This window comes from Acanthochromis polyacanthus, chromosome 22 (genome assembly GCF_021347895.1).
Source record: "Acanthochromis polyacanthus isolate Apoly-LR-REF ecotype Palm Island chromosome 22, KAUST_Apoly_ChrSc, whole genome shotgun sequence".
In the NCBI taxonomy this organism is placed as follows: Eukaryota; Metazoa; Chordata; class Actinopteri; family Pomacentridae; genus Acanthochromis; species Acanthochromis polyacanthus.
The window spans coordinates 22,841,459-22,867,190 of NC_067134.1; the positions used below are offsets into that span (position 1 = coordinate 22,841,459).

Sequence of the window (25,732 nt, forward strand, 5' to 3'; positions counted from 1 at the left end):
TACAAAGCTATAAACATTTATTTAGTCACGTTGGTGGGGTATCCGTGTTTAGATGCTGCACGCCAGTCCTCGTGCTGCGAGGTTACATGCGTGTTCGTACAAAAGGAAACATCAGATCCATCAATTCCATTAGAAAAAGGAGGAATTAGAGAGGGTCCACTATTGTCCCCAGAGACAAAGCGAAAATGAAAGTCATGCAGAAAAGCATGGCTGGCACAGGAAAAAACCCCGCAGCCACTGTTGTGTGATTAAGGACTAGGTCTGAGCCATCGTGGGGGGCTAAATTATTCACACAGCAGGAAAAGAACCAAATGTTGTTTACACAAGTACATCCGTGCACATACATATGTGCACTGTGGTGGACTGATAACACATTGAGAGAAAATGGCATTCTTTTGCTTTCCTGGTGCCTGTTGTGTCAATTAGTGGAGAGATTTTGCACTGCAGAGAAGCAGAAGGTAGAAATTCTTGCAAGATATAATGCTCTCTCTATATTTATAAATATAATGTGGATGCCATCAATTCCTTTCTAACTTTCTGTAATATTGTGTTTCTTTATTTCCTGTTTCAGTTACAACTTCTGTTTATATTCTGTACAGCACTGAAGGCACACAAAACCAAAGATATAATGGAACATAAGTATATACAAAATATACAGAATAAATAATTAACTCTAGTTAAGTAGAAAAGCTACAGAGTGTGTGCTTACATGAATTGTTCGAAAAAAATTCTCGGAGTCTCCAAGAGTATGAACGCGTGTGTGTAGTAGAAATCCCGTTGCAAAGGTCAGTTGTCAACCGTCCACTGCTTCAGACGAGAAAAAAGTTTGCCCAGAGTCCGTCGTCAGGTTGCAGGAAACCGGAGCTTTTGAATGATCGTCAGTCACCGCGAATGTGCTAACAAGGTTAATATTTCCCAAATCAGTTCAGAAGATGCCAGCGTGAGGAAGGAGCAATGTTCCTGAATGCTCTTGTATGAAACAGAAGATAGTAGCATCGACACATACGCTCATACAGACACATACACTGGCTGATCATACACATTAGTGGCTCATTTCTTCTGGCAGAAATAATAATAATTAAAAAAAAAACAACTAAAAGTTTCAGCAGGACTCTGTTGATTGTCATGCACCATCTTATGGCATTTGATTAGTGCAATGCATTTATTTATTTTTTACAAGATTACACTTGTGTATATACTATACTTGAAGTGCTCTACTTACTGACTGCAAGAATAAAGGAATCTTTTATCCCCAGAAGGTATAAAAATAAATAAAGTCCCTATGACTGCAACTGGATCAATCAGCTGACAGGAGTGTGGTGCCACTGCTGTCGTCCTATCTCTGTCCCCCTCGACGTACAGTTGGCAATTTGCTGACTCTACAGCACAATGAGCATTCTGGGTACAGCATTCCAGCTGGCTTATGTTGACAGAGGGCGTAATCAGGTCATACCCCGAGTCAGGATAGACTGATTAAACAGCAATTCTGGGTCAAGTGGTGATTGAAATTCACTCACTTCTTTCCAGACATCTGCTCCATTCTGTAAGGATGTCAGGAAGGGGGTGGGGGTGGGTGTGTGTGTGCGCTATGTGGATCGATTCATTTGGCTGCGGTAACACAATGGAAAATGTAATCAATCATAAAAGCTGATCGCAGAGAGGGGGTTTTCGACTCAGGCCTGCTCAACAGACTGTGATAGCTTCCGAAAGTTACATTTGGCCAACAGACAGTATACACACCTTTCACCAGCTACATAACATGGCTGTCAACACATGAAAGGTAACAAAAAAAAGAAGTAACCAGTTACATTCTGTGCTACAATTAAACTTAAAGAGATGTGCCCATGATATATCTCTCTATATATCTATATATTTCACACTGTGGAAAGTACAAGAGGGCAAACAGGACAAGGCACTTGGCTCAACCATAAGATAGATAGTTGTCTCTCTTTTTTATTTTCTCTGCTTAAGCTCAGTTAAATGCAGTTTGATGCTCCAGAACCTCCAGGTAGTCTGGCTCAGTATGCAGGTTGGCTTTAAGTTCAAAGTACTCATTCTTAGTTTGCTCAAGCATGACCTTTCGTGGTCTGGAGTACATAATTGTCTCCATAAGCTTCAACTCCTCCTGGTGCCCCGGGGCCTGCATGTCCACAGCAGACTGAAGTTGGGGCATGTTTTTCCTAAGGTACTCCGTTATCCCGAGCTGCTGCAGCTCTTTCTCCCTCTCCAGAATGTTCCTGTACAGGGAGTTGGGGTTCCCGAGAGTGACGAACTCCGCCGGACACTCTCCGGTCATGGGTCGGAACTTGGAGCTGGGGTTCCCCGTGAGAGGAGACGTGTTCTCCTTCTCCATGATACTCCGGCAGACGTGATGCTTGGTGTTGGGATCGTCGAGGCTGTAATCCATATCTGCATCATGCTCCTTGTGCTGGGAGCAGTAGGTTGGGTTGCGACAGATCTGCACAAGGGGACTGTGTGATCTCTCCTCGTACAGGGTGGCCGACCCCGCTCTTTGCGTCAGAGTGTGGTGTGTGGTTTTCTGCCCATACATGCTGTAGTGCAAGTGAATGGGCGAGCTGCTGCTGGTGTTTTCCCGAGGCTGCTCCTCTGCCGCCTTTCTCTTTGCCCTCCGCCGCCGCCGGTGCACCACGAACACCACCAGACCGGCCGAGCAGAAGATAATCATGAGGACGAAAATGAGAAGGCTTAAGATGAGCACAGAGAGCGGGATCGTGTCTGTGAGGGAGAAGAGCAAATTCCTTTCACCGCTGTCGGGCCCCAGCGTGGCAGTCACACTCTCCTCTCCACCTGGGGGCAAAGGGTAGTAAGTCCCTAACCCGGGGCATAGAATCTCATGATGAAGGCTTCTTAGCTCAGTCTGCATCACTTTCTTTGGGGTGTGACACAAAATGGAGCCCACCACTGTGTCCTTTCTCAGTTTCTCCACCCATTGTTTGAGGCTGAGCAAGTCACAGCTGCAGTCCCAGGGGTTGTCCTCTAAATAAATCTGCTCTAGTGAGTCGAGTTGATCAAGTACGTTGCTCACTGGCAGGTGCATAAGCAGATTTTTCCTCAGGTTTAATTTGGTGAGGGGCACGTTGCGAAATATCTGCGCTGGAAGAGAGCTGAGCAGGTTGTTATTTAATGACAACAGCTTCAGGTTTGGCAGGGGATTAAATGTGCCTGGAGCAATCTCTTTGATAAGGTTGTATTCCAGATACAGGTACTCAAGGTTGTGGAGGCCCACAAACATTGTGGAGAAGAGTTTTTCTATCCGGTTGCCATTCAAATACAGCTTTTTCAAACTGCTTAAGCTCAGGAAAGTTTCATTATCGACATAATCAATTCTGTTGTTGGCCAAGTTGAGCAGTTCCAAACTATCATATGTAACAAAATCATACTTCAAGAGTTTCTGAATCATATTTCCTGTCATTACCAGTTTAGTGGGGCTTTGCTGAAGTATTCCGATATCGGACACCTTTTGAATTCCTCTGTCCTGACAATGCATCAAAAACCCAGCCACAGGGTGATTGTGACAAGAACAGTGTTCCACACAGGGGCTGCCAGGAACGTGAGATGGTGTCGGTGCCCTGGCGTCATCTTTGGCGTTAATCAGCTTGGGAATCTGAGACACTTTGGATGAGGGAGTAACAACCATATCCAGTGACTTTGACGGCTCCTCCAGGTTAATATCTGCGTGGGACGGGCAGAGAACGTCCCGCTTGACCTTAGCCAGAATGGTTCCCTTAAGGTGCTGTGGCGTGCTGCAAATCACATCCCCGATCGCTGACTGTGCTCTCATGTTCTCCATCCAGATTTTTAAATGCAGAATATCACAGTCACAGACCCATTCGTTGTCCTCCAGGAGAAGTTCCATAATTCGTCCGATGTGCTCCAAAAACCCCACATAAGGCAGCGTCTGGAGCTTGTTGCCACGTAAGTCCAGGTGAGTGAGGGGCACAAAGCGGAAAATGTTGCTGGGCAAAAACTCAATGGAATTATCGTTGAGGATGAGGACCTTGAGGCGGATCAGTTTGTTGAAGGCCCCCGGTTCAATGACCCGGATGAAATTTGTGTCAGCTTGGAGAAACTCCAAATTCACCAGGCCATGAAAAGTGTCCTCTTTCAGAGCGACAAGGAAATTGCTATTTATGTGGAGTTTTTTCAGTGAACTCAGAGTGCTAAAAACCCCTGGCTCCAGCTCTTGTATGCTATTACCCCCGATGTGTAGCGAAAGGGCATTCTTAAGCCCTTCCATTTCCTCGACACGGAGCTCAACCAAGTCATTTTTGTAAAGGTTCAGGTGGAAGGGCACACCTGACGGGACTTTGATTTGGGAGATTTTGCTGACGTTTCTCTGCTCACAGTTAAGATGAAGGACGCCGTCTTTACCCTCGCAGGAGCACAAGGAGTCACAAGACTCGCTAATGGAGGATGATGCCTGTGAGGGATGGATATCTTGGGATCGGGCTGCGGTGAGAAACAAGCTGATGAAAATGATACACGGCAGCATTTCGTTCGGCAATATCTGCGAAGAAAGGATAGAGGCATGGACAAGAAGGGATGGGGAGGACAAAGAAGAGCGTTTAGTGTACTTGTTTTTTAAGTCATGAATAGGCATTCACACAATCAAGTGCATTGTCCTTAAAAATAACTATTTCAGAGACTGAAGTGATATTTAGTCCTATTATTACACTTTAGCATATTAACTACCAAAGTTCATGCATTGAAACACATCAAACTTGTATGAATTTGCTGTATGCATAAAGAGAAGGCAGTCATTTATGTAGCTGTCTTTACATACTGAACATGCATGAAAAATACATAACTGTGGCTTACATGCTACACACCTTAATATTCAGCTTTAAGTGCACGTTCACAGAGTTATCAGGGTGATGGGTTCATTCCTTTTTGTATGTTTCAACTTGATGTGGCATTTATTTCATGTATGACTAGTTTCGTTTCGTGCATAGCAGCTAATGGGAATCCTAATAATCCTCACAGAACAGTCTTCAGAATCTATCTGGACACTGCATTGTACCATTTTGAGTAAGTATATTTCACAGAGTGAGCAATGACAGTAGGACAGCATTTGTTGCCAGTGACTCACAGCAGGATAATGGTACATTTAAAAAAATGACTCTCATTTGACTGATTTCTCTGCCCTTTCTATGTAGACTGATCTGAACAAAGACTTAGTCACCGTGAGTCATGCAGATGCAAAAGTCAGTTCAGTCCATGTCAAAGCAACATTTATAACAGCCATTCTCTATACAGAATGAGAAATAAATGGCCGTGTCTTCACTGCGAAACCAGTTAACCCACATGAGACCGGACTGTAGGGGAGAAGATCACAACACAAGCCTATATTCATCAATCTGCTTTCTTTTACTGTTAAGCTGACTGTGTTATTCCGCTGTTCTCAAACTATCCTCTAAGCCAAAACATGTGTAGGGGCACACAGAGTGCCATTGAACGCAGCAGTCAGAGCGAGCTCGTCCAACATCACTGTGAGTGGGATTTATGTTGAATGACAAGAGAAATGCTGAAATGTGATTTTAATGATGAGCAGCCTCAGCACCGCATCTAAAGCCATTACATTAAGCTGACTAAAATCACAATGGATCAAAGGCTGGATCCCTCTCGAGGGTGGGTGGGGAGGGAGAGGAATGGTGGTGAACTGTAGACATCTTCCCCCAGATCAAGGATCAACTAGATATTCACAGTTAACTAACAGAATTCTTCAAAGGGCTCCAACGTGAGGAAGATGACAGCTGTTCATGTTAACGAAGGCGATTAGCATCCGGAGAGCTTCAATCTAGCAAGGCCGGGCAAGCCCAGTTCAGCCAATACTGCCTGTGTTCGTCAGCGAACAACCTCTGACTCATGATCAATACAGAAATGACACTCTACCCTATTTTTAATTCCAGGAAAGAGTTCTTATCTGCCGAACAAGACGCAGGGCGCAATTTTTAGGAGTGATCTGAGGATGTTTTGAATGTGCCCTAAAGCAGGTCATGTAGCATTCAGGTGTTTCAGAAAGTGGATTGAAGTTGAAACATAATCCATCAAACACTTGCTACAGCCTGCCTGTGGATACAAGCAGATTAATGTATTTAGAGGACATTTGAACAAGCTTGACACAACACGCATGTTGCCCAAGAACCTCAAGAAGACCTAAGCTCCAAATGCTACATGTGGAGCATTCTCTCAAGTTCTAACTAGCTTATTCTTTCTCCGCAACCTTTTTGCCTCAACCCATTTTTGTGCTGTTCTGTAAAGTCAAAATTATTGATGAAGTTAACACCATCTTTGAGGTATTCTGGCACGCAGCCCAAGGTCATTCTAAACTTTGCAGCCAGTACCGACTGATCTAGACTTACATTCCTCACTCCACAGATTTAAAACACTGGGGAGAATTCGACACAAAAAGAGACCTAAATCATCAAACAATCATACACACACTCCTTGTGCAAGAAAAGAATAAATCCCTATGAAAACAACTGGCATTCTACCTATAGAGTTTGGTAAAAGTACATAAATGCACTAATCATCTTTCATTCCCCCCATAACTGATTTCTACAGGGAATCACCACAACCTCAGACAGAATACACTAGAATAATTAGTTGCATGTTCTTGCCTCCAGGGAAATCAGGTGCTCTGAGCCGGCCTGCACAGCCGTACAACAAAAACAACAACAACAGGGAGACCCGGCATTGAACAATCGTTCAGAATGACGAGTAACTTATTAAAGACCATTCACAAAACCAGTATTTGCATACGTTCATTAGCAGGATCAAAGGGTATTTCTCAAATGGGAAGTGGTGACTTTCAGGTAGCTTGTTTTGGAAGGAAACCATTTACTTTAAAACAAGGTAACTTTCAAAATAATATGTGGAGAGATAAAAATGTGAAGTCACACCTTGGCAAAGCTTACAGGCTTTGGAAATCTCCCATATTTGTAAAATCTTCAAGACATCGCAGCAAGTGAAGAAAATTCCATCTCCAAACAATAATACGCGGAAAATTGGGAGATGTGATTGTCTTTGAGCTCCAACTACCCATGTTTATCAATGAAAGATAATGCGGTAAAATATAATGAAACACAAAAAATCTAATTTGTCAAACCTATTAAATATGTATTGTTTAGACAGAGATAACACTCAGAGAGGCTCCAAAGCCTGGCGCCCAAAGCAGCATCTTTGGCCATTTTCTTTTTCATTATTTATCTACATTTGCTTGTTCAGGAGTCTGGTGGTGGTCCTTGTACACTCACCTTCATGACCCCGGTGGCTCAGAGGGCAATATGAAATGAAACAAAGTCTATTAACAGATGCTATCGTGTGCGGCCAGATAAAGCTGCTGAGGGCAGATATGGAAAAGGCAACGGCCTGATGCGTTCCTTCTTCTGTATTTCAAACAGACTTCTTTAAAGTGATCCATTTTTTCAGGCAATCAATGTTGCATGGAAGTCAGCGTGACGAGTGCAGGAGATGAAAAAACTCTTCCGGTGGCAGTTGTTTTTTTGTGTTTGTTTTTTTATTTGCAGATTCAAATGCGCATCTCTTGCTGTTCAGACAATTCAATTAGAGATGTGCTGAAGCCCTATGAGATCTCTCCTCGTGCATGCGAGTGAAGCCAACTCATTGTCCAACATGAAATGAGATGAGGGAGAAAAAAAGCGGTGCAGAGCCGAGAAGGGCAAGACGGCAGAGGGGGGGAAAAAATTGATGAAGGAATATTCATCACACACCGAGCCCTTCTGCAGCCACAATAACATACACATTAGGCATTGTCCACTTATAAACCCATAAACGGCGTCCTCCATCTTTATTTGGCACCCAGCTATGAATTGTATTGTTTCAGTGCAGTGAAGGGCTCCATAATATCATAGAATAGCAAACACCACACAGATACACTGCTCTGAGGTTGTGTTGTCTTTTCATATTGATTCCATATTCACTGATTATCAAAAATAAAACTCCTCGGGACACGAGTGCTCATTAGCAGCCAACTGATTTGGCTCTAGAACGTTGCATGAGTTGGCGAAACAAGCCTGCACAGCTCTTATAATGATGCGCTCAAATCAAACTTTTACGCTCCGGAGGTTAGAGGTCACATTTAACACATTCCAGTCCTGCAGGTGTCAATAATTCAGTGTTTTGCTCATGGACGTCTCCCCCAACCGACACCATGTTGGGTTCACCACCCTGGCTCCACCACTCTCCATTATAAGGATCACCTCGTGTACTTAAATGCTCTTTTCTACTTTGGTTTCATTTTATTTCCTGTCTTGGCTGTCCACCAGCGGGGATAATTAAGCTCGATACGTTACATTAACTGTCACGACTTGTCTGTGTTGTGAGAATAAGCAGTGGAGCTACATAAAGTTTTGCTGCTCGACTCACAGCGTGAAATGCCAAAAAAAATCGAGCATTGACACTGAATTTGGCTTATTTTCCCTCAGTATGAAGTGTCACTGGACCTCTGATATTTTGACTTTTAGACTTCTGGAAGACAATGCTATTCACACTGAGCATGCCGTCTTCCCTGAGAAGCACATATGCCCTTGCTTTCCATTGATTTTGCACGCTTCATGCACTTGACGGCCAGAGCTCTGCAGCACCACTTATTTTTATCATCTATACATTTGTCATACTTTAAAGCAAATAGACACACACACACACACACACAAACACGATACAGATGCAGATACAGTGGATGACGGCAACGACGTGAACCTGGATTTGAACTGTACCGAGGAGCTTGCACACGGCCCAGTTGACAGTTTAAGATATTATTTTTAGATAATATGAACACAGCTATAGTCATGTTCTGTCCTCGTCACTGTCAGAGTAAGTAAAGCATGCCAAAGCCACAAACAGCCCATAAGGCAGGAGCCTAATTCCTTTTTCTGTAGCGTGAGGCAACTTGATGTACAAGTATGAAAGGCTTGTTATCCCTAGTGGCACCCGACAGATCGAGCCATTCTCCCAACTCAGTCAAGACTGATAAAAGTCAATCTGTATTTGTGTTTCAAACACAACATGCAGATATCTTGTGGATATTCACAAATATTCCTCAGTTTTCACGGCTTTAAAAAGCTCCGCAGTCACCTCAGGTCTGAGCATTTTATGACCTTAGTCACTCCTCATTGCCAGGCTTACCTGCAGCCATGGTGATTAATGGATCCTGACAACAGGGAGGTTGAAAGAGTAAAATTTAATTCACTCAAGTCTGAGGTTCGCTGACAGAGTCATATAAATAATGCTTAATATACTGGTGTGGCCACTACATGTGTAAAAGCAGAAATGGAAATGCAATCTGAGCCAACACAACAAGGATCCATGAAACTGGAGGTTTCATATATATGGGATTTCATGTACAGTTTTTTAGGAGTAAGCATGTGCAACTGTTAATTCGACCCCACATTCTCCCTCCTGGATAGGTGTTAGTCTGCAGCAATCCGTGCTTTCTCCGCCGACTGCTCTACCATGCTGAAACAAAGATCCTTTTGGCTGTGTTGCAAGCACACAGCCTCAGTGATCAGAGGAGCGAGGCTCATGCCCCATGCTCTGCTGGCGGCTACAAGGATTGCATCTTTAGAGACATTATCAGTGGCCTGTTATAAAATCTGATCAGCTGTGCGCTTCCTCGTGTCATGCAGCAGCTTTAACAGCTGGCAGCCGCTCATATGGGCCTTTACAGTAGGAATACACATACAAGACCAATGCAAGTGCAGTTTCTCTTGCATTGTGCTCCGCATCGCCTCCTTGCTTACAGACGCTCTGCTGGTGGGCCTTAATTTCTGATAGAGAACATATGCATGATAGAACTAATAATAGAAGCACAAAGGCTTCGTTGGGAGGCGAGGAGGGGGTTGGAGGAAGGGGTGGTGGTGGTGGCTCGGCTCCCCTGGCAAGCGTGATTTAGCAGGCTTGCATTTCAAATGGTCTGTTTAACTAATGCGCAGTAATTAGTTCTCCAGAAATGAGCAGGCACATTACACCAGCGTACAGCAGCATCAATGTATGTTTTGTAGTGGGTGTGGGGGGTAGACCCATCTGCATCACACAGATGTATATTTCTGTACATTACTGTCCCTTTAAAAGAGGAAAAAAAAAAAAAAAAAAAGAAGGGACACTTTCTATTCAGGAGTGAGTCACCAGCAGGACTGGCAAACTGTAGATAAATTTGTGCAGAATCCTCGATCCAGAGGCAGCTGGCAAATCACAAGCAAAGCAAAGCAAATGGAAAGAAAAAAAAAACTAGTGGAGTTTTGATCCAGATTGTTGCACAACAACCATTGTAATACTAACACAGTAATTACTTCTGTGAAGTTGAGTTCATTAGTTGTTGAGCAAGTGAAATGAGGATGTTCGACGTGATTATCTTCACAGTCTTTCTGCTGTTTCAATTGCCCATTTAAAAGAAACAACCGCCTTCAGTAGAGAGCGAGAGAGGGAGAAAAAAGAGAAAAGGCCACAGGGGAATGGTAATGACAGTCTTATGATTCACTCCATAAATAGGTGTAGATCTGCCATCTGATCCAAAAACTTCAGTCTGAGTGGAGCCACATTACAGGTAGGCAGACCTGCTTACTGGGGATAAATAAAAGAAAGAGGGCACCACCTAGAACATTCTGTAGCGTCCGTGCAACAAGACGGAAGAGATAATCACATGTGATCTGCAAAACATGTCATTATTTGGTGACCAACACAATAATTCATGCATCAGCTTGGAGGAGAATCTACTCTTGATGCTACTTTTTGCACACTCTAAGAATGTCACAAGGACGTGCGTGGATTGCGGTTTGTCATTAAACAGATGAGATGAGTTGCATTAAACGGGCAGATGCTAAACTGCACGACACTGTGTGCTTTCGGTTCTCCGGCAAAACCCCACTGAGTTTTACTAATTGGAGAAACTCCTAGAAGCTGTTTTTATGGCCACATCTGCTAACCGTTGGAATCATTAGCAACAGCTGAATGATATCTTTTCAAGTGACAATTAGTCAAGAAGCCGCCTGAAATATTGATTCCTGACACAAATTCTACACAGCACATGTAATTGCATCTGTTTACAAATGGTTCGACTCCCATCATGTTGGTGATTGCCGTCATAAGCGGCTGCATATTTTTGGTAAGTAGGTGTAAGCCCGTGCATGTCCATGAGAATGAATGGTGGCCCAGTGTTGAGCCCTGTGGATTAACTTTAACCCGGCAAAGGCATCTCTAAATTTCCCTTAGGTGCTGTGTTAAAGAAAACAAAAGTAGAGAATGGGACAGAAGATTGGCACCAAGTCACGGACTACCTCCGACTGTTTGGGGGAAACGTGTGGAGGCAAGTTTTAACTCTGACAGAAAATCACTGGTTGGATCATGTGTACCTCCCTATTCGGATTCTCCCACCGCTCTGCCCCTTCTTCCTATTTATTCACTAGACACTTCCATAATTCATTTCGGTGTCATCGCGGGATCAGTTTAAGTTGCTTTATGATGCAGAGCCATTCGGACGAACAACTCCACCCATCTGACACTCGGAGCAGACGGATGCAAATTCGCCACGAGGAAATCCAGTCGGCCGCCAATGGAAATAACAAGACTTATTGGAGGTGCCAGTGTTCGACACGGCACTCAAACAGAGACAGAGCTGCTGGACTGATTGGACTGAAACATGAAAAGACTGATAGATGTCAGCTTTTCCATGATGGTAATAAGAATGTGTGAGTTACAAGACAAGCCTAAGGACTTGAAAAGGGGTGTTAAGCTGGTATATTTTTACATTAAAGTCACGTCTGGCTTCTTAAAAAAAGCAACTTTGATGCAGATTTACTTTGAGGTGTCTTGTTTTCTGCCTGTACAGTTCCTTTTTTTCCCCCAAGATAAGGTACTGTGGCTGAGTTAATTGAGTGTCTGATGACTTAACAACTACACACACTTGAGCTGACCTGCACGTCCAACTGAACAAGACCTTTCAAGACCAATTAAGCAGGAATGCCACAGCGGGCAGTTAAAGAAGCCGGACAGCATTCTAAGCTCCTGCTAAAACCTGTTACGAGAACAAAAGCTTCAAAGCCAAATCACAAAGAAAAACAACACCCTTAATTCCATATTTGTTTTTGGAGATGGATTACTGCTAGTCACCTTAACATCCTTGGAATCGTCAAGATTAAAACGCATTTACACACAACAACGCAGCATGTCTGGCATGAGAGATGTGTGTCAATGACACGTGACATCGGTGCAACAGAAGGGAGTGTTGCATTTCAAACAAAAGGCAGTGGGGTGTTTATTGTCCCAAATAATCTGCTCACTGAGCATTTCATCTGAATGCGAACAACAGGCCCATCATATTTCTAATGCTATGTGCTTTATTCTTTCCCCCTGCAGGTTTTTTAATATTCATGAGGCATTCAGGAACCCAGATAGTGAAAGAGTCAGCACCTGTCATGGCAGAAAAAAACACACAAAACCATGCTGTTGTGTGAGTTTCAGTTGCTTTAAGTGTAGTTTCTACATTTGGATTGAGATCCTTTAAAATTTTTAAGTAAGAAGCACCAGTGCTTCCAGTTGGGGGGAAAAAACAAAACACTGCGAGGAGTCTATTGACTCGGCAGACTCCAATAAGAAATCACTGGCCTGCAGCTCCCACCTACTATACTCCTCTTGACAGGGAGGCTTATAGCAAGAACCGCTTTGAGTGAAAGAGCCTATTCCAGGTGTTTGAAATAACACACTCCTGGACAACAGCAGCACAAAAAAAGAGCCAACAGACACAGAACGCCTGACAATTACATAGAAAGCCTTTTTCACAGAGAGTGTTTCACAATATGCAAAGTCCTACCTGCTAATTTACGCTCCATTACTGCGGCACAGGAAGCATAAAATAGCAACAACCTGGCTTAACAGCAGGGTAGAGTTGTCTTCCCACTTCCTTTAATTCACTTGAAGGTCACCAACCAACAGTTGCGTGCATCTAGTAACACTTAAACTCAGGCTGCTTTTATGCTCTAGGGCTGAAACAGAGAAACACTGGGACTTGTTGCGTCCAGCGAGAGGGGTTTGTTTCATTTCAGCCTGACATGGGATAGCAGATTAGAGCTCCCTCTGCACTCTATTGCCTCTTAGTGTGTGTGTTTTCATGCTTGTGCATCCTCAGCCTTGTTTATGCACTCCCTCTGACCGTCTATCAACTTCCCCGAGTGCCCTGCAGTGTTCCCAGGCACCAATTACGGTGGGACTTGTCCCTTTTTTTCTCCCTCTCTATTGGAAGTGATGTGGCCTGCCCTACAGGGTCGACACCACTACACCCACATATCTGCAGAGATCCTGCCAGCGCCCGCGGCCCTCCACCGCAATCCTGGAGAAATGATAATTATGTCATCCACCCACTCAAGAGGCAAGAGATAGTTCAACTCCCTTGCCCCTTGTTGGAGCCCTTTTTTCCCCTATGTGTGTATGATTCAATATCATGCGCTGCCTACTTTGTCTTTGAGAGGCTCCCCGATACATCTGCAGGATCTCTCAGTCTGGAAATAGTTAATTAAGTTCGCCTCATCCTCTCTGGCCTGGAGCTTTTTATCTCGGAGCTAAATCCACACACTACTCCTCAACACCTGTCAGGCTAATTTCCACATTACGACAATTCAAACACCTCTCTGTTTCCCTTCGTTTGTTCAGTAGCACCACTGCACCACCTGATATCCAACATGTAAACATCAAGTGATTTTTCTTTCTTTTTTTGTGTGTGTTTTCCCTGTGGCTCTGCGATCACCGGTACTGAGCCAATGATCCGTCAAAGCTGCAAAAAAGAGATGCCCGTCTTCCCAAATCCAAAAAAAAAACCCACCTCACATGCAGACCTCTTAACGATCTGTTGGAGAGGTGAAGCAGCTCAGAAAACTCCACTTGTGAGTCAACCTGAGTTTGCATAATAGCCCACACAGCTCCATGTGTCTTCAAAAAAACCACAAATCAATAATTTATCTTCAGCTATTCCAGCGCATGTGACTTAAGCAGCCTTTGCATTTATGCTACGCAGCACCTTTAAGCGGCAGATTATCAACCACTGCTTCAACCGAGCAGGAAATTGGGGTCCAGACTCAATTTTGCAATTCAAGCTAATTAGACAATTCTTCATTAACTTGCACTTAGATACAACCCTCTTAATTGAGGGGGGGACAAGTGCAGTCCTGTAGGACAAAGTGAGGAAATTAGGCGTAAATGCATTACAGTATCCCATGCTTAATGGGATCTGCCAGTTTATGCTCCCTGATTGGCTCCAAGTCATGACGCAGTCCCCATTAAAACACACCTGTGACCAGTAATTAGAAGTATTATTCATACCACAACTATATTTAGCTGGAGCCATATGCCCAAACTGAAGACTAATGAACCATTTCCCCATGCAGAGGTGCAATTTTCGTGGAAAAATCTCCTACTTAAGGCAAAGTTTTAGGATTTTTTTCTCCCCCCTTCTTTTTCTGGGTTGGTAACAAGAGGCTCACTGTATATGCACACCAGTCCAGATTACCATAAGGCTGCACAAGCGCTGTAGGATACAGTAACTGCGTGTGGCAGGCAGCCAGGTGTGCTGGAGGTAATGGAGCCCCCTCAGGAAAACTCACTGGTCCCTCTCTGTTCCCTTTATTCCCCCCTGTCACGTCCGGGCACTTTTATGGGGGTATTTCGCCACTCGTAAAATCATGCAAGTGATAAACAGCCTGCGCTTTCTGCTGATTTACGCACATCTGGGTATACAGTGCATTGTAGAGGAGTAGGTAAAAAGAAAAAGAAAAAAGAATGGGGGGAAAGTGGAGGGATGAGGCGCACTGGAACATACTTCAGCCAGTTGGAACCTGCCCATAATGGACACCTGGATTCCTTGTCACCTAAGCAGCAGGTGACACCTTCTATTAATCCAATCTGGTCTAGAATTGTGAGAATGATATTAAAAATAACAGTAAAAATCACAAAAACGCATCATTAGTGACTCTGCGTGGTGACTTACCGACTAAAACAACAAGAAGAAGGCAAGTCCAAATGTGACCGCACTCAGTCCATCAGTAAATGCGGGGAACCGACGCATTGAGGAACAGTTTCTCTTAGGCTCCTCTTTAAAAAAAAATAGACGAGAAAACTTCACAGGCACCGTCAATCCCCCGTCTTCTCTTCTCTGTCTCGTCCTCTCGGGTCCAAACAGTCTTACGTGGGTCTTCCACAGCTGTCACACACTAATTATTCCGATGCGCGGAGAAGGTTTCACTCCGGTCCCGGGATGATGAGCGCAGCCCTCCTCCTTCTTTCTGTCTTACAGCCTCCCCAGAATTAATTATGATTAAGTTGCAGGTTCGAGGAAGCACAGCAAAATACCTTAAAGCCAGGCTGCTCTCTCATCTTTCTTTGTTTTCTTTACAGTCCACTTGGAATCACCAGAAGCGCGCACCGTGCTCTGCTCTTGCGCCGCGATGCGCGCTCTGTGTAGTTAACCAATCTGCGATATATTGGAGTTGCTCGGTAATTTGCATGCCGTCGAGGTGGACTACAGCGGAGAGAAGGCGCAGTCAAGCGTCCCAGAATGCACAGCGGGAGTGGATTTCAAAATAAAACACAACGATGAACTCTTTAAATGGATTTTTCAGTTTGGACAATTTTTACGCATTTTTGGCACAATCCTCCAAACATTATAGACACCTTAAACATTTGAATACAAATTCTGCACTTCTTTTATACAAGTCTCCCCAACAAAAGAAAATAAAGTCTGTTTTAATTTGTAAGGGGAAGTGTATCCAACATCCTGTATTTCGCTGCTTATTTCTGTGAATTATTTCTACAGCTGGGGGAAGCTCCAGCAGTTTTCAGAGCTCCTCCTCTTTGAGATTCTTACAATATCATACAAAAAAAAAAAAATCAAATCTTGCATTGATGGTCTTTAAATAGCTTGGCTGCAGCACCAAACCCAAAAGAGGAATATACTGCCTCAACGTATGCCAGGCGTGTCCAGAAAAAAGCACAAAATTGAGATAAGTCAGTTATAAGGTGCAATTACGATTACGGTTGTACTTAGATGCACACTGAAGGCTATGATGCAGCAAACTGTGGTTCAAGCTGTTCTATGTCCTTGAACTAGTCTCTGTAATGCTAACAGATCCGGCTGAGTGCTAGCTCTACCTGACCTCTGACCTCCCCATGGCGCCCCAAACTCATTAAGCACATCATCATCATTCCAGCCCACGCTTCTGTGTGATGACTGCAAAAAGAGAAGAAGTCAAACAGCCTGAAAGATCAAACCCCTGGAAGTAACCTTGGAACAGCAGCTGATTCATCTGAACCCCGGTTCTAATTCTCCACAGCTTAGCGCCTGATCACTTTCAGATGGGCCGGGGATGCCTTCCTCACTATGCGGCTTTACGTGTCTGCCGCTTAAAGCCAAGTGGGTTTGTTGCAGGATTAGTGGAAATTTACTCCCATCTGGAACAACACAAAGCGGAGTCCGATGCTTGACCCCCAGTGAGTGGCCTGACCCAGATCTTCTATGACAGTTGTCGAAAGGATCGAGTAAGAGAGTAAGAATCATAACCTTGAGAATACAGCAGTTTTGCAGAAGAGCTGATAAATTGCCGGCTGATTAATTTGCACCAAAGTATGCTTTACAAGCAGGTTCAAACATTTGAACACACTAAAATCAATATTTAACAGTGTATTAATGGCCATGATAATGAGCAAGTGCTGTGTGTTTAAGGCAATTTTTGCAAAGTCACTCCTCAAATAAATCCACCACCTAAAGTCTCTTTTCTCTTTTAGAGTAAATATACTGCATCTATTGCACCACAAAGCCATTAATTAACTTTGTTGGGAAGTTTATGTGATGTTTCCAAGTAGTAGTAGAGACGATTTATCTCATGATTTTAACTAATATTAAATATACATACATTTAAGATCCGTATTTAAGGACTCAGCTCGGACAAGACTGTGGTTTGCTGCAGCCAATGAGGACACTGCATGTCTGTTTACTTCCTTTTCATTGATCTCTTGTGCGATTACAGACGAAGGCACGTTTTGTTCTTAATCAAACACAATATGAGCTCCACCCGTGTGCAGATGGGACATCAGTCGGCTGGAATATTGCAAAACCTGCTCCTTCCACAGCCGAAGGAGAGAATGTGGAAGCTGCAAAGAACCCGTCCACACGAATAACTTTATTCAAATCTATTATTCAAAACTGTGTTCACAATTCCAACATCGCCTCAAATTCGTGCTATACATTTCACATTGTCACTCGGTAGTAGAATTCCTATCTTGTTTTGGAATGTTTTATTCAGCCAGAAGGATTTGACTGACAGCGGGTGGAAGAAATAAGAGAAATATCCTGCTATGAGGGGCAGCATTTAAGAAAAAAGACATTTTACAGAATTGTTCCTTTAAATTTTTAGATTTTTGCCTGTATTTTTGAAATGTATCTAAAAATATCAATGGAACTACAAGAATATACAGGGAATTTACATGACTATTGTAAAATAACAAAAGCCTACAACTGAACAACTATGAATTCCATTTTTTGTGGAAAAAAGTAACATTTTCTGACATAAATTTAAATATTTGCCTTGTATTTAAGATACAAAACTATTAAATTCAACTTCAATGATGAAAATTTATTCCTAAAATGACTGATAATGAACAGAAACAGAAGTATTAGTTGTGTAATGTTGCAAAGATTTGCTGGTTAAAGAGATATAGAGCATAGTTATAGACGTTTTCACAACTAAAATGTTCAATGAATGCTTTTCAATCAGAGTAAATCCTTCAAAACAATTTTTAAAAAAATATTATATGTCATGTTTATCATTATATCTGTCAGTCAATACAGCTAGCTAATTAAGTTTTATATAATCTGATTATAGATAACTTTATTGTTCTTACATATGTAAATATCCTTTATTAGAGAAAAAAACACACATGATACTCGTAAAATTGAGATTAGTAAGTGTATTTTAATTACTGTATTTATATGAGATTGTTACTTTCCTTTTTTCAACAATACAAATACAATATTATGGCACACCCACTGCCGGTACACTGCAGTTTTGTTTTTTTTTTCCACTGACTTGACTTTTCCCTTTGCCACATTACATAACAGCCACAAAAATACTGGAAGCAATTATTTATACAGTAGTTTTTCTTCTAATGCACTTTTGTAGTCTGTCAACGCGGATGCCTAGGCTAAAACTAATTCAATTTATCAGAGTTATTCTGAAAAAAAAACAACAAAAAAAACCCAACTCACTGGTCTTCTTTTAATGTTTGCTTTTTACCACGGGACTCCCAAGATTTCCCTGCTGTAGCTCGCAGGCTTTAAGATGTGGAGCCAAGAGCTCCAGGCTGCGATGCATGCATCCCGACTTCGCATTCTGTACACCAAAAACCCATCATTTAAAAAAAAACAACTAAAAACTGAAAAGTGGAGTGACGCAAAGAAACGATCTGTTGAACCCATCTGTCCTATTTTCCATCATGGCCGTCATGTACTTAACAGAGTAAAAACCTGCTCTCTGCATCCCCAGCATGATCCCATGTCCTCTCTTTTTCTTTTTTTCCCAGCACTCCATCAGTAATGAATGTGATGTTACCTCTCTGTTACTTCTATATATTGACAGGGACACAGCAGACATTGTATCTACACAATTACATGCCTCCCACTCGCTCCGATAAAGCAGCAGATAGGAGTTTGTGAGCTGAAAGAGAGCCGGGAGTTATCCGAGGGCAGGACCGCATCAGCCAACTGCAATAGCAAGAATTCATCTGACTCCTCATTTTGGACGTGGGCTGAAAATATGTGGTTGAACACTTAAATAAGAAGGTAAAAAAAAAGAGCGCGATTTGCTTGGAGAGTGTTCAATTTGCAGCAAGGCATTGTGGATTGAGTTATTTAGCGAGTATCTGGTTGTGTTAGCTACAACTGTTCTTATGCATAATTTAAAAGCTCTCATGTCACTGCTTTCTCAGGAAACTCATATTTTCTGTCTTCTGAAGAATGTTTCGGAGGATTTCTTTTTTTCTTTTACCTAATATTTTGCATAATGGCTCTGTAACAATATGCACAATTATCATCAATTTATTCCACAGCTGTTTAGTTTTTTTTTACCCCCATTGTATATCAAGGGCATATTTTCTGCTGCATTTTAAGAAACAAGGAAAAAACAAATGAAATCATGCAGCAGATGAGTTCTTGGCTTTGTTTGGACCTGCAGGCATATGGATTTCGGAGCCACTTTTTAGGACTTGTCATGTCAGTATCAGTCATCTTCATGGAAGTCGCACTGTGCCCAAGAAGCCAGGAAAAAAGAAAAAACCCTGCCGTGTGATGACATCCAGAAGTCAGGGCAACTTTTCCGTATCTGCGATGAGAATCTCTTCCCAAATAATGGAAGATCCACATGCATCTGTGTGTGTTTTTGTCTTGGCCCAAGGAGCCGGCCCACCCACAGTCCTATGCTGCACAATTTGTGTGCTGCAGTCTGAGATGTCTCTCATGCTCTGCATCAGGGATTCTTTTAAAAAAAAAGTCTTGCCAGGACCCAGACTGGGTAAATTTAGTCTCGCTCTTCGCTGTTTCTTCTGTCAAAAGGAGACCCATCAGAAACAGGCCTTCCAACCCCAGCTTCTCAATCCCATCGAGTACTTTACACTGTTAACCTCCAGCTCTAAAAAGCAAAAAAGAAAAAAGAAAAAAAGAGAAGTCTGCAGGCAGGAGTTGTGTGGGATTAACGTCAGCAAACATAGCGTGCTGTCTGAGTGCAAAGTATCCATTTTAAGATCGCTAAATTTGTAGTGTTCGGCATTGATTAAAACGCACATTTTCCCACACAAAATTGTCTAATTCTACTCTGTCTGACGGCATTATATATTGGATATTCTGTAGCATCTTTTCCAATATCTTTGTGATGTTTACACTCCAACTTTTCATGGCTACACCATTCAATAAAATCAGATGTTTCACGAGTATGGAGTTGGAAAGTCCTGTGCATGAAAGGAGTGTTTGTGACTCACACATGCTAAAAAAAAATAAAGTATTAGACTTATAGCTTAGCATCATATTTCACCCAGTTATTGATCCACTGCAAGACCAGATGCATCTGTTGTGCAATACATCTGTCTATATTGTGCTTTAATTGTGTTCCTGACAATTGTGTTTACATTCTTTTAATCGCTTTGATCTATAGAACAACAATTTGTACGTTCACCGTGTTTGGAATGACGCGCGACGCTTTTTGTCTCGTCATTCATTGTGATCGGGACAATGGCGGTTGTGTCGAACGCGAGATCCGACTCAGATAGCTTTGTTGGTGAAAAGCGGAAGATAGGTGAGCCTTACACAATGCTGTCGCTTCTGTCCATCTCCTCTTCCAGTGGAGATTCGTAGGTAAAAATACAAGCACCAACTAGTTTCAGGATCTTCATGTGCAAGCTGATGTCAGAGAAAGGCGTGTGAATTCCCTTCGTGTGTTATCAGAAGACATTTTTTGCATTTCATATGCCGTCACACGCTATCTATTTTAGGTTCTTGAGGATGTTTCTTCAGTTCTGATAAATGGGGAGTCCCAGACATATATTATCACATGTACTTATCAGGTACTTATAATGCAGTCTTGAGGTCTCTCATCAGATAGTTTCACCACTTTTAACACCTTGACTCACCCCATAATTAGGCAGTTTTGCAACTATTTAAGGTATGTACATCTTGGGTTGCTAATGAGCCATTAGTCATGTGATTAGGGCATGTTACTGTATATTTTGTATTCCCAATCAGTCAGCTATTTCCTCCAAGAATCAAAAACAGAAGTCCATTTGGCCGTTGGCTGAAAATCTGCATAACCATGTATATGTGCCAAATGACCTCCTTCCCCTTAGTTAAAGCCACATTTTAACCATTTGTAGTTATTTTACAGCTATAAAATGACATTTAAATGTGTTGACACAACATGCAAAATCCACCAAAAGTGCTATTTATGCACAATCCCATGATACCAAGTTAACATGTGTTGTCTAACTTGTTGTAGCTGTGGCATGTTGTGAAGGAGACGCAAATTTTGCAACTTGATCACCAACAGTTTTGACTAAGATGTTAATGAGCTAACATAGCTTTAAACCATTATATATAAGTAGGCATGAAAAGCAAGACAAATTTCACATCAAAGCCTTTTAGAGACTTTTTGCTTCATTTATTGCACATTTGAAGCAGAAGATGAATGTTTGAGGTGATCGTGTCACATTTTGGACATTTTAGAAACTGTTAATCTCAGCCTTACGGGACACTTTAGATCAGGGGTGTCAAACTCAATTTAGTTCATCGACCATTTACAGCCAAATTTGATTGTAAAATCACAGCCTAAAAATCTAAAAATAACCACAACTCCAAAATTTTCCCTTTGTTTTACTGCAACAAGTTCATTCTGATAATGATCCCATTTAATCAACTATCTTTTTCCATAACATTATGAACATCCTGATAGTTCTGAAGAAAAATAAGTTTAATTTCAACAGTAATGTACCTCAGTTTATCTTCAAAGGCACACAACATTTAGTCACAGGCTGTCTGGAACTGAACAATGTTGGATTTTACTTCATGATCAAAACAACTTGTCAAGGTTTAGAAATTATTTAAAATTCACAATTTGCAGTTAATGTCTTCTCTGTAATTTTTACACTTTGCAAAGTCATCCTGTGGGCCAGATTGAACCCTCTGGTGGGCCGGTTTTGGCCTGTGGACCATATGTTTGACACCCCAGCTTTAGATGCTTCATATTTCCCCAGTGGAGCCTTCTAGTCAGACTAGCATCTCTGAAAATTCTCTTCTGGTTAGCCCTAGTTGTCAGCCTGATTGCTACTTCCTACATGCATGAGGTCCAGTGTACGTTTAATTAACTCAAATGCTGTTGTGGAGTCAAACTTGCGAGGAATTGCTGGCACTATTACTAGGCCCAGTTGTCTGTTATCAGTCAGCTTTTGTCAGCCTGAAGCGCCAGACCATGCAAAGGGACACATGAATGGTTTCCATTTCTACTTTCTTATCACTTGCCCTTTAAAATTGTGTCAAGATATCCTTTCATGGTTCTCTAACCACAGCAAGTCCTGAACTTTCCTGCACCTATGCGATTGAGCTTGTAGAATGAACAAAGTAGGACACAAACAGAGGGGACGGTCGGGTAAATCAAGGATAGGCTTCACGGGGCTCCCTTTGCATGTAAACAGCTTGGGTGACATTTACATTCGGTATGTCCTGCACCACCTTTCGCTCAAAATCAAAGCATAAAAATGTTACAGCAAAGTCATGCAACACGGGTGATATTTTCACAGTTTAATGTTCGAGCTGCAAGATGACAGATCTCTCGCAATGCGAGGTCAGCTGCTGTTGCCCTTTGTTAGCACAGTGATTTAGCGGTGTCATGACAAAGAATACTTCCTCTATCTGAGTTACAAGCCCTGCCTTTTTGACAAACATGTATGAGGCCGTGGTGTGCGATGAGAGGAGCATGCTAATTTCCTTCTTTGACTCAGGTCCAGGCTTGCAGGATATATGCTCCAGCAGTCCAACCTGTCTTTTTGGTGTTGTGCAATGAAGGACTGTAATGTTATTTTCAATCTAAAAACCAAACCATGAGCGCACATTCCATTTCAAAGCTGTTCAAGGTTTCACAGGTGGAACAAAATTCAAAGCTACAAGTACAAATGAAGATTAAAGGCATGTTGGTGTCAGTTTCATGTCAGAAACGATGAAGCAAAAAAAAACAAAAAAACACTTGCTCTGGGTTGTATATGTTTGAAGGAAAACATGCTTCAAGTCACAACCTGCTTTTGTTCAACCTTCGTTAAGGTTTGTTTTCCGCCTCCCTGTGGTTAGATATGATTTATGGTTTCTAATGAGACACTTTGCTACTTGCTGCAGTTGCTTGAACACCCACCCACCCAAAAGAAAGTATTTTAGAAGCCAAAACAGAGCAGCGCTGCAGGCCATTCAACCTTTGCTTATTTGAGCACAACAGGAATGAGCCACTTGCTTTCATTTCACCTTAATCACACTCCTGCTGCACTGCGTCCTCTCATGGTAAATACCACTGATGTCTTTAAACTTTAGCCAACTCCCTTGTGTAAAATTTCATTTTCTTGTCATACACGGCATCAATAGTTGTGGGCAGTTTTATGACTTCATTCATTCATTTATTTAGGGAGGGTTTTGCTACTTTCAGAGAGTGTGCGGTTCTTGGTTTTTAGTTTCATTTCTTGTGACAAGAGGCCAAAGGTGACTTCATGGCAGCCAGATGCAAAGGCACAGCAGGACAGGCAACATGGCAGGTGTCGAATTTGATCCCGTTCCCTCCAGGGCAACACGCTTCAAGTGTATGACAGAGTGTAAGAAAACAGGTGCCAATGGCTACCTGGCGGAGCACAAAGATCTGACAGGAAAGGACAGACAAACACAAGTGTTGCATTATTCTCTGTCTGAACTCAAAGACTTCCACTTCTTTCCCTCCCCACAACAACAACACAGGTGTTATTTTGTCTGAAAAACCATCAGGTCAGCTCCTTTTTGTAAAAAAAAACAAAACAAAAAACAAAAACCCTCAAGACCAAGCATAAACCCAAGCTCTCTGTCTCACTCTCACACACCAAGTGAGGCAAAAGTTTGCCACATGGGAATCCAGCACCTTATAATGCAGGCTAAATGGGGACCACCTGTGCTGTGTCTTGCAAGGGCACCTGGGAAATGTAGGATCTGCTGCAATGCCACTCTCATAGCTTCTGACTAAAAAGAGCAAGATACAAATGATGCGTTTTGTTCGACATCACTTCGACCTTAATAATCTGATTAATGCTAACCTTTGATCACCCTGACGTCCCCGCCATTAGATCTGTTAAATTATAGCAACTAAAGCAAACCCTCTACATAAAACACCCGGCGCATGGAAGCCATCTGTCCTTGAATCGACGACAAGCTAGCTCATCCCGCACATGCATTACTCATGCTGCCCCGAACCCCATTGATCTATTATTGAGGCAAAAACCTTATTAGCAATCCAGTCCCATTTGTCACACGGCGCCCTTCCCCACAGCTCACTCTCTTTTCAACCTGCTCCACGTGAGTCATAAGTGCAATATGAAAGTTCCTGATAAGGCTGCCCTCTGTAATTTTCTATCCGGTGAACACCTGAGGGATTCGACACCGATCCTCACAAGAGACCCCGCATACCGGCACCACACCCCTTCCGCAAAACCGCCACAAAAGAGCCACAACCCGGGCAATATCCTGCTTCATTGTTCATCTGGGGCAACTTTTAATTAACGCCGCTTTTGTGTTTCCAACAAAAGGCTCTGGTGCTATTGTAATCAGGTTGGAAGCCACCTCTTGCTATTGTGTTTTCCGGCCACTCTTCATCTCCTTTTATTGACTGGTGATCTACGAGCCACTTCCAGGTAACGCGACGCATCATGAACCCGCCCTGAACTTTGGGAGGGCGGCCTGACGTAAATTCTGGTGAAAGAGGACAGCTTGTTTAACTGATGAAGTCGCTTTGAGAGAAGGGCCTCGGGGTGCTAGCCCTCTGCCACATGGTCCCTCGGTCTACTGCTCTCTGATTTCGGTTATATTTCGCTCGCGGTGGTTGTCAGTCTGCATGTCTGCCTCTACCCTCCCTCTCTTTCTGCTCCCGTCCTGAATTCTAGCCTATATTTCCCAGGAATAATATGCAGACAGTCCGGAGTGCTGTATAACTGGTGGCCATGTTGGTTCACTCATGGACAGAATTGAGCTCAAACAGACAGATGCATCTAAAATATTAGTGTCCTCCTATATATTTAAGTCCCATTTGCTACTCTAATATGACATCTGGATATCCATGGCTGCTTTTGCTTTATATATCAAAAACTTCACAGCAAAGAACAAGGAGGGTGGCACAAATTAACAAGTGTGCATTTTTGTCTGGAGATTTTATATATATATAAAAAAAAGCTCACAAGAAAGGGGAAGGAGGGCCATTTTCACTGTGGCTCAAAGACCCAGTATTCATTTCCAGCAAACCACAGCAGGCTGGAGGGGATGTGTGATGCCAATTGTTAGTTTTTGTGGCCCTCTGCAGGCGATTTGACAAAACAGCACTTGACTAAAAACCGATACTATTAGATGCATTTTACTCTAAATTATCCATCAAAAATGCATTCAGTGATTTAGTCACTCCCCCAAAAAAGCTATTTTTGTCAGTCTATTTAAGAATTTAGATCCAGAATGCTGTAATTCCTTATATTTCTTTTCCTTACAGAGTGTTGTTGATTGATTCTTTTCAAATGAAACTTCTTCATACCCTCCTGCATCAAAGAATAATACTAAAATTCATTCAGTTTAAATCTGAAATAATTACTAGACCATCCTGACCACCATTCTCTACCTTTTTTTTGGAGTTTGTGGTGGAGTTATACTGTATTTTCCTCGTAAGATTCCAAATGACAGCAGTTTTGCTGATTCTAAGCTGGCTAGCAATGGTTCTTTCACTATATCTGTCTTCATATGTCACAAAGAAGTCATGCAGCTTTCTCAGCATCTTGCACTTCTACTCTTTTGGACATTGTTGAGTGATAAAAACAGTCTGTGCATGAACTGTATGTAAAAATAAGCCAGTCAGTGACCCAACGACAACATGACGAAGCAATCTGACTGTCTTATCCACACACAAAGACACAA

General features: G+C 42.5%; 1 protein-coding gene across 1 annotated transcript; it reads right to left on the minus strand.

Annotated features, from left to right (window-relative positions):
• Positions 1-2: 2 nt before the first annotated feature.
• slitrk6 (SLIT and NTRK-like family, member 6) lies at positions 3-15,549 on the minus strand. Its single transcript, XM_022206334.2, has 2 exons — positions 15,014-15,549; positions 3-4,528 (listed from the first exon to the last, which is right to left on the minus strand). Exon 2 carries the CDS (start codon positions 4,511-4,513, stop codon positions 1,973-1,975), a length of 2,541 nt encoding a protein of 846 aa, XP_022062026.2. The 5' UTR covers positions 4,514-4,528; positions 15,014-15,549; the 3' UTR covers positions 3-1,972.
• Between the last annotated feature and the right edge of the window lie 10,183 nt (positions 15,550-25,732).